General features: G+C 39.4%; 1 protein-coding gene across 3 annotated transcripts in view; it reads right to left on the minus strand.

The window, feature by feature from the left end:
- Positions 1-15,432, minus strand: part of ARMH4 (armadillo like helical domain containing 4) — a 159,014-nt gene that overhangs the window by 99,696 nt on the left and 43,886 nt on the right. For all 3 annotated transcript variants that reach the window (XM_026000616.2, XM_072761649.1, XM_072761650.1), the window contains 3 exons: positions 13,861-15,286; positions 7,198-7,452; positions 4,880-5,092 (listed from right to left, as the gene is read on the minus strand). In XM_026000616.2, coding sequence (XP_025856401.1) covers positions 4,880-5,092; positions 7,198-7,452; positions 13,861-15,229 — 1,837 coding nt within the window. In that variant the 5' untranslated portion in view covers positions 15,230-15,286. The remainder of the gene's footprint in view (positions 1-4,879; positions 5,093-7,197; positions 7,453-13,860; positions 15,287-15,432) is intronic.

Consider the following 15,432-nt stretch of genomic DNA (forward strand, 5'->3'; position numbering starts at 1 on the left):
TTTCTTCTTCTCTTACAGAAGAGCAATAAGTTAACCCAGAGCAATCTTGAGAGAATCCAAGCAAATTCATGATGTTCCCAAGTCTGTCTGGTCAGCATCATGACGAGTACCAAGCAGTCTCCCATTTCCCATTAGCAGGAAGGCTCAGATACTGAATTTCAACCATTAAGGGAGGAAGTCTAGGGGTGTGAGTAAGGATTACCAAATCCTAATCTCAAGAAATCTTTGTTTTTGAACTCTTACCTCTCGCATGTACTTAGATCCTAGTACTTGGTACAATAAACCCACAATTGATTTTTTTTCTGAATATTGAATTATTAAAGCAATAACCTGCCACCCTACAGAATTATTGTTACAATTTTGCAGCACAGATAAATTTCTATCTTCTGTGGGAGTACAAGAGAGCCTAAAATAAGTTTGATTTATTTAGAGTAAATAGATATCCTCAATTGGATTTCTAAAATACAGAAAGCAGAGATGGCTCAGTCGGATGAATAACCAACTCTTGGTTTCAGCTCAGACCATGGTCTCACGTGCCATGGGATAGAACCTACCAGGAGCTCCAAGCTCCAAGGGGAATCTGCTTGAAGATTCTCTCCCTTGCTCCTCCCCTGACTTCTGCATACACATGTACTCGTGCACTCTCACTCTGTCTCTAAAATAAATAGATCTTTAAGAAAAAAAAGCAAGCAGAACTTCTTTAAGTTCTTCAAGAAATATTGAAAGACCTAGTCCAATTGTTATTAGGGTTAAAATATTCTAAAGACAGTTAACCCAGATAAAAAAATTCCAAGCAAATTTTCATAAGTAATCAGATATTGTTAAGTTCTCATTTTGGAGCAGAGAAATACATTAATATTCACCAAAAAAGGATATCAATCTACACAGAGATCATGTCCAAATACTCATTTATGTGGTTATACATATGCAACTAACTTGCCATATCCTATTTTGAATAAAAAATTAGAAGACTTTTGTCATTTTTATATTTCAAATATGATAAATGCAGCCCAAGTAGAGTTATGCCTGAAATAAATATAATGCATTTTTTATCACCCTGAAAACCTGTATTCCCTAAAAAAAAAAAAAAAAAAAAAAAAGGTACAGAGAAGTAGTGTATCAGGCAAAGTGACAGATAAACCATTATCCCTTCAAAAATCACACCACATTTTTGCTGACAAGGTAAAACACCTACCGAAATAGGCACAAGGCAGTATGCACTTATAGAGGCAGAAACAGAAATGTAAAACACACCGAAACTTCTCCTGCTCTACCAATGCACATCTCTCAAGTGGGTGTTGCAGAGCCAGAGCACGTCCACCTTCAGAGCCCACTGGCAAACTTCTCATAAGCAGACCCCAGTTATGTACTGAGTTGCATCCCCACAAAAAAAAAAAAATATATATATATATATATATATATATATATATATATATTTAAATATATCCTGCCACACTTGTGAATATGACCTGACTCGAAAACAGGATATTGGCAGATATAATCTAGTTAAGATGAGGTGATTGGGATGAGTCCTAATACAGTGGATGGTGTTCTTGTAAGAGCAGGGAAATTTGGGCAGAGAGAACACTCAGGGATAAGAGCCAGGTGAGCATGGCGCCACGCATTGCAATTATGCTATCACAAGCAAAGAAACTCAAGAAGCCACCAGAAGCTGGAAGAAGCAAGGGATGATCCCCCTCTAGAGGCACTGGAAGGAGCATGGCCCTGCCTACACCTTGATTTCAGACTTCCAGCCTCCAAAACTACAGAAAAAATTTCTGTTGTTTTACGCCATCCAGTTTGCAGTATTTCACTACTGCAGCCCTAGAAAACACTAGACAGTGATTACGTTGTAGAAACGTTAAAAAGGAGACAAAGACAACAGGGTGCCAAGTAGATACAAATTGAGGTTCATTTGAGCCATTAATTATCCCTGAAAGGATAAATATTCAGAAATTTCCACAAAGGTTCTTACTTCTTGGTTGTCTGCTATCTAATAAATGCAAGTCGTGCCCATATCCCATTGAGAAAACTATTTCATTCTCTGGAGAAGTGCTTCTGTCCCCTAGTGGGAAAGAAGATACCAAAATAACATAGGAGTTTCATAAGATAATTAAATAAACACACATCTTTAACTGGAGAACTGGGTGTCATCTGTTAACTCGTCATAGAGATTCAAACTTGAAAGGCCGGTAACCTGACATAGCACAAGCCATTGTTCTGGGTAAGAATAAACTATCTTCCTTTGGGTATAATCCTAGGATAGAATTTAAATCCTTCACCCAAACGCTCTCAAGGTGTGCTTACATTCCTGGGCAAGGTGGAATAACATGCACTGAAACTAGAGACCTCCAATACAATCAGGAGTCTAGCAGGCTTAACTGTTTAAATAAGCTAGTCCAGAGGAGTAGATGCACCAGCATAAAACTAATCATGACATTATTAACGTACACTAATTAAACATAAATGGTACATCCTAGAATCTAGGAGAAAAAGTGTGCTCATTCAAACTCTTAAGCCCAAAAATGTAACAGAAAGAATATTTTTAAACCAAAAATGTCTTTCGTAAGCCTTGACGAGAATCATAATCTAGATCAAAAACTGACAAAATAGATTCTCAAAAAGAAGCTGGAACTGAACTGTGTAGAAGAAAAGCACTAAAACTCCAGGACATCTTAGGCAAGTCAAAAAAATTCTCACATATTTCAATGCAACTGCCATCATCTACTAAATTTAGAAAATTATTGCAGTTTCACAAGTATGGATTACTCACAAATATATTTTTTTTCCTCTGATTTAATGAGCCCTGCTGGGTAAAGCTGTCATCTCTAACTCAGGTTAATTTGGGGGAACCTGCTTTTTCCAGATGGTGTCAAGGAGAGCAGGCAGCTAAAAGGAGATTAATCTCAAAGTTATATGGGTTTTATATCAATGTGGAGTGCAAGACCTGTTAGCCTCTGAGCTTGCTTTGATCCATTTCTTAAACCGCCATTCTACCATGGAGTTCTCCAGAATACTCCTAGAATGTCATGTTTCTCTGCCAGAAAACTGCCAGTGTTACCCAGAAAGTCTGGGATAGAATCTGCAGCAAACCTAGCTGAACCACCTTCCCTGCTCGACAGGAGACAAAATATCAAATAACAGCACATCTTCTGTCTTTACTGCATCAGAACTATGGCTAATTTAGTGCCCAAAAGCCTACCTGTCTTCTAGATTAGTTTTAGAAACTCAGGATTACAAATCTCTGGACATTCTTCACTTCCCACCAGAAACTGTTCACCTGCTAAAATGCTGATTAATTAAATGACCTTTCATCATATTTCCAGTCTTCTTATTTGTGGATGTGCAGCTGTGCTCCAGGCATCTTCTTCATGCTCACAGCCAATGTCTTGGAAAGCTTCATTTGGCATGTATTTCTCCATCTCAACAGGTGAAGAGACTGCCCCTCTTCAAAGATTATAACATCCTAACCCAGAAATGTTCATAAAGGAAAAAACCCATGGTGCCTGGGTGGTTTAGTCAGTTAAGCATCTCCCTTCAGCTCGGGTCATGATCACAGAGTCCTAGGATCAAGTCCCATGTAAGGGTCTCTTCTCAGTAGGGAATCTGCTTCTCCCTCTCCCTCTGCCCCGTCCCCTCTCATTCTCTATCTCTCTCTCTCTCTCTTAAATAAATAAAATTAAAAAAAAAAAAGAAAAGAAAGTAAAGAGGGAAAAAAACAAGCACTAACAATCAGAGCAGTGCTGTGAAAATACAGTCCACATTAAAACTTCCACCTAAGAAAATGTGGTGGGGAAACTCAAATTTTCCATTTATTTTTTTTTTTTTCAAATTTTCCATTTAAACCAGTATTCTTGGGACGCCTGAGTGGCTCAGCGGTTGAGCGTCTGCCTTTGGCCCAGGGCGTGACCCTAAAGTCCCACATCAGGCTTCCTGCATGAAGCCTGCTTCTCCCTCTGCCTCTGTGTGTGTGTGTGTGTGTGTGTGTGTGTGTCTTTAGTGAATAAATAAATAAAATCTTTAAAAATAAATAAATAAATAAACAAACAAACCAGTATCCTCAGTCGAGCCTGCAGATCTAACTCATCTAAAGCACTGTTTAAAAATGTGGATGCCAGATTGATCCTTCACCAACTAAATCAGAAGCACTGGAAGGAATCAGGCATTAGGGATTTTTTAAAACTCTCCAATGTGATCCTTATGTTCACCTGTAGTTAAGAACTACTGATCTAGACCAGAGGTCAGCAAGCTTTTTCAGTAAAGGGCCATATTGTCAATGTTTTAGGCTTTGTGCACATTCAATCTCTGTGACAACTACCCCAACTCTGTTGATCTGGCACAAAAGTAGCCACAGATAAGATGTAAATGAGCAAGTGCAGCTGGGTTCCAATACAGCTTTATTTAGGAACACTGAAATTTGAATTTTATTTAACTTCTACATGTCACAAAATATTATTCTTCCTTTAATTTTTTCAATCATTTAAAAATGTAAAGATCCTTTTTTTTAAAGATTTTATTTATTCATAAGAGACACAGAGAGAGAGAGAGAGAGAGGCAGAGACACAGACAGAAGGAGAAGCAGGCTCCATGCAGGGAGCCCGATGTGGGACTCGATCCCAGGTCTCCAGGATTAGGCCCCGGGCTGAAGGTGGTGCTAAACTGCTGAGCCACCCAGGCTGCCCCTAAAGATCATTTTTTTTAACTTGAGATCATACAAAAATAGATAGCAGGCCAGCTTTAGCCAGGCCACAGTTTACTGACCTCTGATTTATACTGTGGATGGAAATCACATTTCTCCTTAATCTTTTCTCAAAAACAACATTTGCTCAGTGACTCACTCCATTGGTTCTAGAAAAGACCCCCTTCAAATCATTGGTACCTTCAGATTCAAGTTGGTCCAGGCCAAATGAGGCAGCTGTATTAACTTGGCTAATGGATGGGACAGCGGTTCTTCTCTCCGAGGACGCCTCAGAATCAGGAAGCGCTGGGAAAAGGCTGGGTGCTTCCTCCATTATTCCAGGAGGAGTCACTGGAGAGCCCCAAACTGGTGTGAACAATTCCTCATTTGGCCCTGTGACAGTGTCCATTAGATCTGTCAAACACAAGAGATGGGACTTGATCCAAAGATGATCATTAGGAGAACCGTATACATGTCTTTTTGCTTTTTAAGAAAGAAATGCGTAATGAAACCAGTATCTTATATACTACTGTATAAGTAGTAGTATTAGTAGTATCTAAGTCTGGCACTTAGACAAGCTTCCCCTTCCCAGTGTGCATCAATCCAGCTACGCAAGGTAAACATTCTACTGTCCAGGAAAATGTATTGTCTCAAATTGATTTCCCATGTATTCTATTGATAATATTACAGATTTTGCAAGATTTTATATAATTTACTGCCAAAGGTAGAAAATTTAACAAGTATTAAAATACATGTCAAAGACTACTTTTAAAAATCAAGTCATAGATTAAGGGTATCAGTGTCTAGAATATGCTCAATTTCAAAGCAGCCAATTTAGCCCAGGTTTTCCCAAATATAAAAAGTTCTAGCATAGTATTATTTGGCATATCTGGTAGATCATCAGAATCTCCAAAGTAATTTTTTAGAAGTCAATTTTCATGCTTTCCACACATCCCAACTTACTGAATCAGGATTTCCTTGGTGGTGAAGCCTGAAAAACTATTTTTTAAAGTTCCTAAGACATGGATCCAGACTCTCACACACATTGCTATGTTAGGAGTATAAGTTGGTGCAACTATTTTAGAAGATAGTTAGGCATTGCCCCCTAAAGTCAAACATTCATATCTAGAGCCCAGCTCTAGGTATTTAACCAAAAGAAACCCCTGGACGTGTATAACGGGGACTATGTATGAGAATATGCATGGAGGCAATCAATGTTCACAATAGCCAAATCTGGGGAACCTGGGTGGCTCAGTTGGTTAAGCATCTGCCTTCGGATCAGGTCATGATCTCAGGGTCCTATGATCAAGCCCCACATTGGGCTCCTTGCTCCTCCCCCTCCCTCTCTCTCCGTGTGCTCTTTCTCTCTCTCTCTCTCTCTCTCTCAAATAAACAAATAAATAAATAAATCTTAAAAAAAAATAGCCAAACCTGGAAATGACCCAAATGCAAATTGCTAGGAGAGACTGGATGAAGATTAGATGAATAAATTGTGATCTAATCTCAGAGTGGAATATTATAAATAGTCAAAACAAAAGAACTGCAGTAAGTGAATCTCAGCCATAGACTATTGAGTAAACCAATTAAGTACCACAAGGGCTATCTGCAGAATGATACTGTTTTGATAAAGTTAAAAACTACTAAAAATTTTTAATGCGTAATTTTAAGCATAAATGCAGACACAACAAAACTAAAATAAAAGGAAACCAAGGAAATGAGGAACACAAGATTCAGAATGACAGTTAACAGTCAGAGGAAGAGGATGAGGTGGGAAGGGTGATGGGGTTATGTGTAGGTTACTGACCAGGCCCTAGAGTTTTTGTTTTGGAGGGTCAGGATTAGGAGATATCTATTACTTTTTAAAAATAACTCAGTTAATAAATAAAAGTAGGCTTTACTTAGACCAATAATGAGACAGAGACATGAGGTCCAAAAATAATAATTAAATAATAATAATTTTTATAATTTCCAGATGATGCTTATGATCACCAAGATATGAAAACTTTGCTATCCTTAAGATATCAGAGCATTTGTGGGCCTCCTATACAGACAGCACTCTGTATACATTATTTTGAATCCTTAAAATAACTTGTAAGATAGGCTGGGCATTATTTAAAGATGCACAAACCAAGCTTGGAGTCATTTAAGAGACCTGTTTGAGGCCACAATACATGTGAGGGCCAAAGCTGGGATTGCAATTGAGGTCCTCACTGTTTTCACTTCACCCTCTGGCTTCTAGCAGCCAGAGCTGTCAGACAAGGAGAGTTCTCAGGAGGTCTGGCCTTCACAGGCCCCAGTGGTGAGCCACCAGGAAATTCTACTTAGGAACTAACCCCTCATCCTATTAGGCTTTGCCACATCTCTACAAGAGAGTTCACCCATCTTTTCTATTCACTCTCCAGATGAGATCTGTGTGGAAACCCTAGGGATAGAGCTAAGTGCCACACTTACTCCATTCCTTATTACTCAGAAAAATCTCCCCCTAAAATTCTGAGTCCAAGATTCCCCTGCTTACAAACCTTCCAGAGCAGAAGTAACTTCGAAAGACAGAGGCACAGCTGTAGTTGAAACTGTCGTGGACAGAGGCTCCCATCTCCTGGACAGCTGAGTAACAGCAGGAACACCAGATGTGGTGAAGGGGGAATCTTTTCCTTCCTCAGTGTTACCATTTTCTCCAGCAACCTCAAGGGTAGAAACCTGCTGCTCTTGTGTCGCCAATGATAAAGTGGCTTCTGGTTCTTGAACAGCTGTTGTCATCTCTTGAGTGATGATGTCTTAAAAGGGGGGGATACAATATTTTAAAATAGACAAATTCCCTATACCTTAAAATGTCACTCTATAATTAATAATTTGAAAAAAAAAAAGTAGATAGCTATTTCAGGGTATGGGAAGGCAAATGGATCGCCCAGATACAAAATGTCAGCAAATAAATGTTTTCAGTGTTGCTGCTTTCAGGAGCAATGAATCAATCTAAGACAGAGATAAAGGAGTTAATATATAAAGCATAAAATAAAATCCAAAACAAAATAGGAAGATCAACAATTGAGCTCCTTTTTGTGAATATCAACATAACCAGTTTGTTAAGAAATAAATTATACAGTTCTAAATTATATTTAAATTTTCTCAGCATTTATATATATATAAATTTTCACATTTGCATTTCTGAAGAGGAAAGTTACTATTTTCAATAAAGGAATAATTATTACAATAACTAATGTTTATTGAGTTTCTATTATATGCTTTAACACATATATTTCTATTATATGCTATATACACACACACTGCTGTGTATATGGTGTTATTTTATCTTCTAAATGTACTAAGGGGAGGTAGGTACTAATATCATTCCATGGAAGCCATATATCATAGCAGTCAAAAATGCAGGCTCTAGCACTTGGGTGGTGCTCAGCTGAGCATTTGACTCTTGATTTTGGTTCAGGTCATGATCCTAGGGTCCTGGGAATTGGCAGGGATTCTGCTTGAGGGTTCTCTCCCTCTCCCTCTGCCCCTCTACCCACTTGTTCTCTCTCTTGCTTTCTAAAATCAATAGATAAATCTGTTTAAAAAAATAGTAGTATCTACATCATAGACCTGTTATAAAGAGATAACACATGTAAAGGACACCTGTGTGGGGATCCCTGGGTAGCGCAGTGGTTTGGCGCCTGCCTTCGGCCCAGGGCGTGATCCTGGGGACCCGGGATCCAATCCCACGTCAGGCTCCCGGTGCATGGAGCCTGCTTCTCCCTCTGCCTGTGTCTCTGCCTCTCTCTCTCTCTCTCTCTCTCTCTCTCTCTCTGTGTGTGACTATCATAAATAAATAAAAATTTAAAAAAAAAAAAAAAGGACACCTGTGTGGCTCGGCGGGTTGGGTGACAGACCCTTTGTTTTAGTTCAGGTCATGATCTCAAGGTCCTGATACAGAGCCACTCCTCCGGCTCTGTGATCAGCTCGGAGTCTGCTCGAGATTCTGTCCCCCTCTCTCTCTGCTCCTCTATCCCAGCTCGCACGTGTGCACTCACTCTCTCTTTCTCTCTCTCAAATAATTAAATAAATAAAATAGATAACACATGTAAAACACTTAGCACATACCCCAGTACTTGTATAAGTATTCAATAAATATCAGCTATTATTATCCCATTTTACAGACAAATTATGTTTAGAGAAGCTACATAGTGCTCTTAACCACTGTGCTAACTATGCTGTCAGTAACAATGGATGAACGGTTAAAGAAGATGTGAGATACACACACATACACAGTGGAATATTTTTGAGCCCTGAGAAAGAAGGAAAACCTGTTGTTGCCCAAGAAATAACTTGAAGTGGCCTCTGTAGAAGATTTGTATTTGCTTTTATTTTTTTAAAGATTTTATTGGGATCCCTGAGTGGCGCAGCGGTTTGGCGCCTGCCTTTGGCCCAGGGCGCGATCCTGGAGACCCGGGATCGAATCCCACATCGGGCTCCCGGTGCATGGAGCCTGCTTCTCCCTCTGCCTGTGTCTCTGCCTCTCTCTCTCTCTGTGTGTGTGTGACTATCATAAATAAATAAAAATTTTTTAAAAAATAAAGATTTTATTTATTTATTTATGAGAGACACAGAGAGGCACAGACACAGGCAGAGGGAGAAACAGGCTCCGTGTAGGGATCCCGATGTGGGACTCGATCCCGGGACTCCAGGATCATGACCAAAGGCAGATGTTCAACCGTGGAGCCACTCAGACGTCCCTGCATTTGCTTTTAAATCATAAAAGAGAATGAAACAGACCTCAATTGGGTCCACTTTCTTTCCAACATTACAATCCCCCCAAATACATTATTAAATACTATTTAAGAGGGTCAATACTAGCTCCTTTCCTAAGCAAGGGTGATGCTGGAAATTTCCAATACTGAGCCACTATTAAAACTTAAGTTTTAGAGGATCCCTTGGGGATCCCTGGGTGGCGCAGCGGTTTGGCGCCTGCCTTTGGCCCAGGGCGCGATCCTGGACACCTGGGATCGAGTCCCACGTCGGGTTCCCGGTGCATGGAGCCTGCTTCTCCCTCTGCCTGTGTCTCTGCCTCTCTCTCTCTCTCTCTCACTGTGTGCCTATCATAAATAAAAATTTAAAAAAAAAAATTTTAGAGGATCCCTGGGTGGCTCAGCGATTTGGCGCCTGCCTTTGGCCCAGGGCGTGATCCTGGAGTCCCGGGATCGAGTCCCGTGTCAGGCTCCCGGCATGGAGCCTGCTTCTCCCTCCTCCTGTGTCTCTGACTCTCTCTCTGTGTGTGTCTATCATAAATAAAATCTTTAAAAAATAAAAATAAAAAATAAAACTTAAGTTTTAGAAGACCCTATCATCCTTCTTTTTTTTAATACTAATTCTAGATACATAGTGTCTTAGCAAGTCCAGTAAGTTATACTATGAAAAATAACATTCTAGGGATAGCTGAAAAGATTTTCTCAGTTTTTATTAATGACATCATGGTATTTCCTATTACTTAAAATACTTTTCCTTGAAAACAATTTATTTGCTTTAAAATAACGTTTGTACATTTTTTCAGTCTAAGTGGTTCCTTCGTTTGGTCTCCATTCCATTTGGACTATTTTTTCATCTGAATTGAAGAGATTCCTATATCTGATGGATTGATAAACTAGGTTGTAAGACAATATAAGTTAGAGTAAGTTCTTATATATGCTTCATATTTGCTCTATGTGACATTAAGCTTTTTTTCTTTCTCCAATAACCCTGACGGTAAATCTCTCAAGAGCCAGGATTTTCATTGCCCTTTTAGTATCCAGCACCTAGAACAAAGCTCTGCTTGCCATACAAAGATAATATATTGTTTTATATTTTTAAGCAGTATGCAATCTCCATGTTGCCCTCATTTTTGAAAACATAATGAACACTTTTGAAACATATAAAAATAAAAATGTGCAGGCTAAGGTCATAGTTTCATGAAATAGGAAGGACTATCAAAATGGCATGGTGCTTTGAATGGTGACTGCTGTCAGAGAAAAAAAGAGTAAGATCTAGAAACAGTGATGGACATTTTAAAAATATCATTCAAAATTTCTCCACATCTCTTATTCTCCTACTTCCTACAGAGAAAAAATAATATGATAATTATTATAGATTACTTTTAAAATCCGATCTTCATTTGAACCTGTGTAAGAATAAATTGAACCAGAGAACTGATAATAATCTCAGGTTGCTCATCCGTTCATAATAAACAAAACACCAAGAAATCATTGCATATCCCGAAGAAGATAATGTCATAAGTAGTCTCTGGGTCCTTAAATGATTGGCATTTGAGTGTTTACTTCTGAAAAAGACATAATCACCAGAAAATGGATAGAAAGCTTTTTGGCTATTCTCTGACGACTGTGTCAATAATCTGAGTTTTTCTTTTCTTTTCTTTTCTTTTTTTAAGATTTTATTTATTTATTCATGAGAGAGAGAAAGAGAGACAGAGACAGAGACAGAGACACAGGCAGAGGGAGAGCAGACTCCATGCAGGGAGCATCAAGCCTGACTTGATCCCAGGTCTCCAGGATCAGGCCCTGGGTTGAAGGTGGCACTTAACCACTGAGCCACCCAGGCTGAGTTTTTCATATTCTTTTTAGCTTGAACAACAACAAAAAAAGTTAAAGTGAGGGGATCCCTGGGTGGAGCAGCGGTTTAGCACCTGCCTTTGGCCGGGGGCGTGATCCTGGAGACCCGGGATCGAATCCCACGTCGGGCTCCCGGTGCATGGAGCCTGCTTCTCCCTCCGTCTATGTCTCTGCCTCTCTCTCTCTCTCTCTCTCTCTCTCTGTGACTATGATAAATAAATAAATAAAATTTAAAAAAAAAGTTAAAGTGAAAGGAATTATTTAACAGTTCCTCTCTCTACAAAGAACAGTTAGAGGGCAGCCCGGGTGGCTCAGCGGTTTAGCACTGCCTTCAGCCCAGGGCCTGATCCTGGAGACCCGGGATCCAGTCCCCCATCAGGCTCCGTGCATGGAGTCTGCTCTCCCTCTGCCTGTGTCTCTGCCTCTCTCTCTCTCTCTCCCTCTCTCTCTCTGTCGCTCATGAATAAATAAATAAAATCCTTACAAAAAAAAAAAAAGAACATTTAGAAACTTTCTGATTGGGATGCCTGGGTGGCTCAGTGGTTGAGCATCTGCCTTCCGCTCAGGGCATGGTCCCAGAATCCCGGGATCAAGTACCCCACTGGACTCCCCCCAAGGAGCTTGCTTCTCCCTCTGCCTATGTCTCTGCCTCTCCTTCTGTGTCTCTCATGAATAAATAAATAAAATCTTAAAAAATAATAATAATAATTTGAACAACGCAGGCAGTCAAACTGGATAATTTCAGTCTGAATGGTTCTCTGTGTTCACTTACTCATCCACTGACTTCATATTTATTGAGCACCTACTAGGTACCATATACTGTGTGATGTGCTGGGAATAAAAAGAAGTTGCCTATTAAGAGACTGTAGTGAAGGGGTGCCTGGCTGGCTCAGTCAGAAGAGCATGTGACTCTTGATCTCAGTGTTCGTGAGTTCAAGCCCCACACTGGGTGTAGAGATTACTAAAAATATAAATAAATAAACTTAAAAAAGAGAGAGACTATAGTTAAGTGAGGCAATTATGACTAAGTAAGGAGCATATTCAGTAATCAAAATAATAATCAGAGACACCTTGGTGGCTTAGCGGTTGAGCGTCTGCCTTCAGCTCAGGGCTTGATCCCAGGGGTTCTGGGATCCAGTTCCTCATCAGGATCCCTTTAGGGAGCCTGCTTCTCTTCTCCCTCTGCCTATGTCTCTGCCTCTCTCTCTGCGTCTCTCATGAATAAATAAAAATAAAATAAAATCTTTAAAAATAATAAATAATAATCACCAAAATCATTTTACTTTTTAGTCTGTATTAATACAAGCTAATGTAATTCTAATACATAAGAATCACAGATTCAATTATGCAATGAATAATCTAGAGCTATATTACTTAATCCTCCAGGAATATCTTAAAGTATTATGGAAAGTTGAAGTAAATTGTTCAGTCATTATCCAATATCTTCATGGTCATGGAGATCCAACTCTCTTAATGGAATTTAAAAAACCAACATACAAAACAATTTCTTAAGCTTCTATGAAAACTTACAGTATACTAGGTCTTTCAGTCTCTAAAAAATGAATTGGACATGTAAAATTTAATCTTATAATTTTAATTCAATTTTAACATTTTATAAAACACATTACTAATTTGGTATTTTCATTAATTAGGCTACTTAGTTGAAGCAACAAGATATACATCTTCCAAAACAATTTGGAGGGAGCAGATGCACATTATACTAAGTCTATCCTTCCCTCATGCTGTTATCTGACTAAATACACATAATAAAAGAAAAACATTATCCATCAGCAACAAATGTAAGACTCATCAGCTCACAACATTCACAGATATAAAGGCCAAGAAGAAGTAGTGCAGAATCAAGCAGACAGAGAGGATTTATCAGTATTTGTTTGTTTTGTTTTGTCTTTTTTTCTAGATAAATTTCTTTTTAGGAAAACAAAGTCAAAGAACTCCTATGGTTAATGCTATAAGACAGATATTTATTTAAAGCTTTCTGGTAAGAAATACCAGGAATATAAGTATCTTTTGCAACAATGTGTAAATAGGTATTCTATACTGTTTACTATATCATTTAAATATACAGCTCATTCTTTAACATTTTCCTGAGGGGCATACATTTTCATAATAACATATTTGAAAATTATCAGCCTATATCAGAGTTTCTCAGTACTATTGACCTTTTGGCTCATAAAAGTCTTTGTGGATGGGGATTTTAGGATGTTCAGCAGCCTCTCTGGCTCCTACCTACTAGATGTCAATGGCACCCCTTTGTTATCACAAGGAAAAATGTCTCCAAAATTGCCAAATGATGGGGGTAGGGACAAACTTTTCCGGTTGAATACTATGACCTGTATGCAGAGATTATATTTGAGTGTCATTTTATATAAAATATATTTTTTTTGTTTACTCTTGCTTTTCATTAAAACTTAGATAACTTACTTCTAAATTATTGCTTTAAAAAAAACATAAAATAAGACCTAAAACTAATACAATATTAGATGTCAGTTATATCTCAATTTTAAAAAAAACAATAAAATTAGATTGAAACATTCCAAATTAAACAAAGTTTGTGTTTTTCTTTCTTTCTTTTACCTTTCAATGTACTTCCCAATGGTTGATGCGCCTCAGATTCATATTCTGAGATGGGAACAGTGGTCTCTAAGAAAAACATGGGATCATTTTCCTTAGTAGACTCCATGAAATCTGCAGTATCTTGGAAGAGGCTCACAACAGAGACTTTCCTATCTTCCATAGGACTTGTGGGAATAAAGGAATTCTGATCGGTGACGGCAGATGATCGCTCCTCCCCATGCGCCATTAATAGGGCTGTCCCCAAGTGTGCTTCCCCTTCTGACAGCCCCAGAGCCACATCTGCAGCCTCTGTCACAGGTTTGCCCTCTTCCATACCTTCCATAGGGCCATTATCGATCTCTTGGGCTGTCTGAGACATTTCCATTCCCACCTGAGTCTCTATGTTGTCTCCAAGTGTGGGGGTCTTTATCTGGCTTACACTCTCTAATTTGGTATCATCCCACTCATCACTTAGGTCAGAGGCAGCTGGAACAGCTGTGCTGACACTCACTGTGACTCCTGTGGCTCCCAGCAGCCTGTCAGTTTCTGGCTCAACACTCAGGGTGTACTCGGAGGTTGTGAGCCAGTACTTGGTGGCAGTAGTCTGGGTATGATCAGCTGTCATCTGCGAAGGTTTCTCCCTATCAGGCGTGGGGCTCCCAGGCTCCGTGCCTGCTATGGGCTCAGCACCAAGAAAAAAAGCTGCCCCATGTTCTGTGCCTGCTTCAGATTTCTCAGTCCTTGGATTAGCAGTTAGCATTTCTTTAGTATCCACAGCAGATGAAGGTAAATATCCCAGACTAACTCCGTCCTGACTTTCAGTTGCAAACAACTGATCATCCACATACTTCAGAAAACCCTGTGTTGCTTCTGTGGTCCCCTCTCCAATGCGCTGAATGATGGTACTACTGAAGTGTCCCTCCTTCTTATCGATATGCAGATGAGCAGTTGCAGTAATGGGACTGGTTAGCATGGCCTTGGAAAGTCGGCTTTCAGGAGACACCCTCTCTGGCTGGCTGGAACCAAACCTTGCAGGGACTGCTGTCTCAGTAGCAGTGTAAATGCCAGGGCTATTAGGCTGCATGAGCCCAGCTCCTATGGGACGAGCTTCTTTGTTAGTAGGAAATACTTTATTTAATGATGTTGCTGATGGTCCTGCTAACACCATCACTGGTTCTTCAGAGACCATCAATTGGGGAGTGCACTTTGACGTAATAGACTTATTTTCTAGATCATCTGTGTTCATCCTCTCAGGCTGCCCCGTTTCTACATGAACATGTGTTATCTCCCTTCTTTCCATTTTGGGGAAGGCCACACATTGTGTGGCAAAGTTGAGAAGTACAAGGCTACAGAATGCCAGACAAATGTGCAATACAATTGGTCTGCTCATAGTGGAAGAGAAATGTGCACATAAATCAGCAGAGTTGACAATTCCAGTAATTGAGTCCTGCAGAAAAATAAAGCATATCAAGCTATCAAATAAACGTATTTTGTAAACAAGCCCCTTTAAATTAAACCGTAAGTAAAACAATCTTGACTTCATGCTCAGAGATGGTATGGAAGAGACAGCTGTTCTATTTCTTTGTACCTTTG

Source organism: Vulpes vulpes, chromosome 6 (assembly GCF_048418805.1).
Source record: "Vulpes vulpes isolate BD-2025 chromosome 6, VulVul3, whole genome shotgun sequence".
NCBI classification, from domain to species: domain Eukaryota; kingdom Metazoa; phylum Chordata; class Mammalia; order Carnivora; family Canidae; genus Vulpes; species Vulpes vulpes.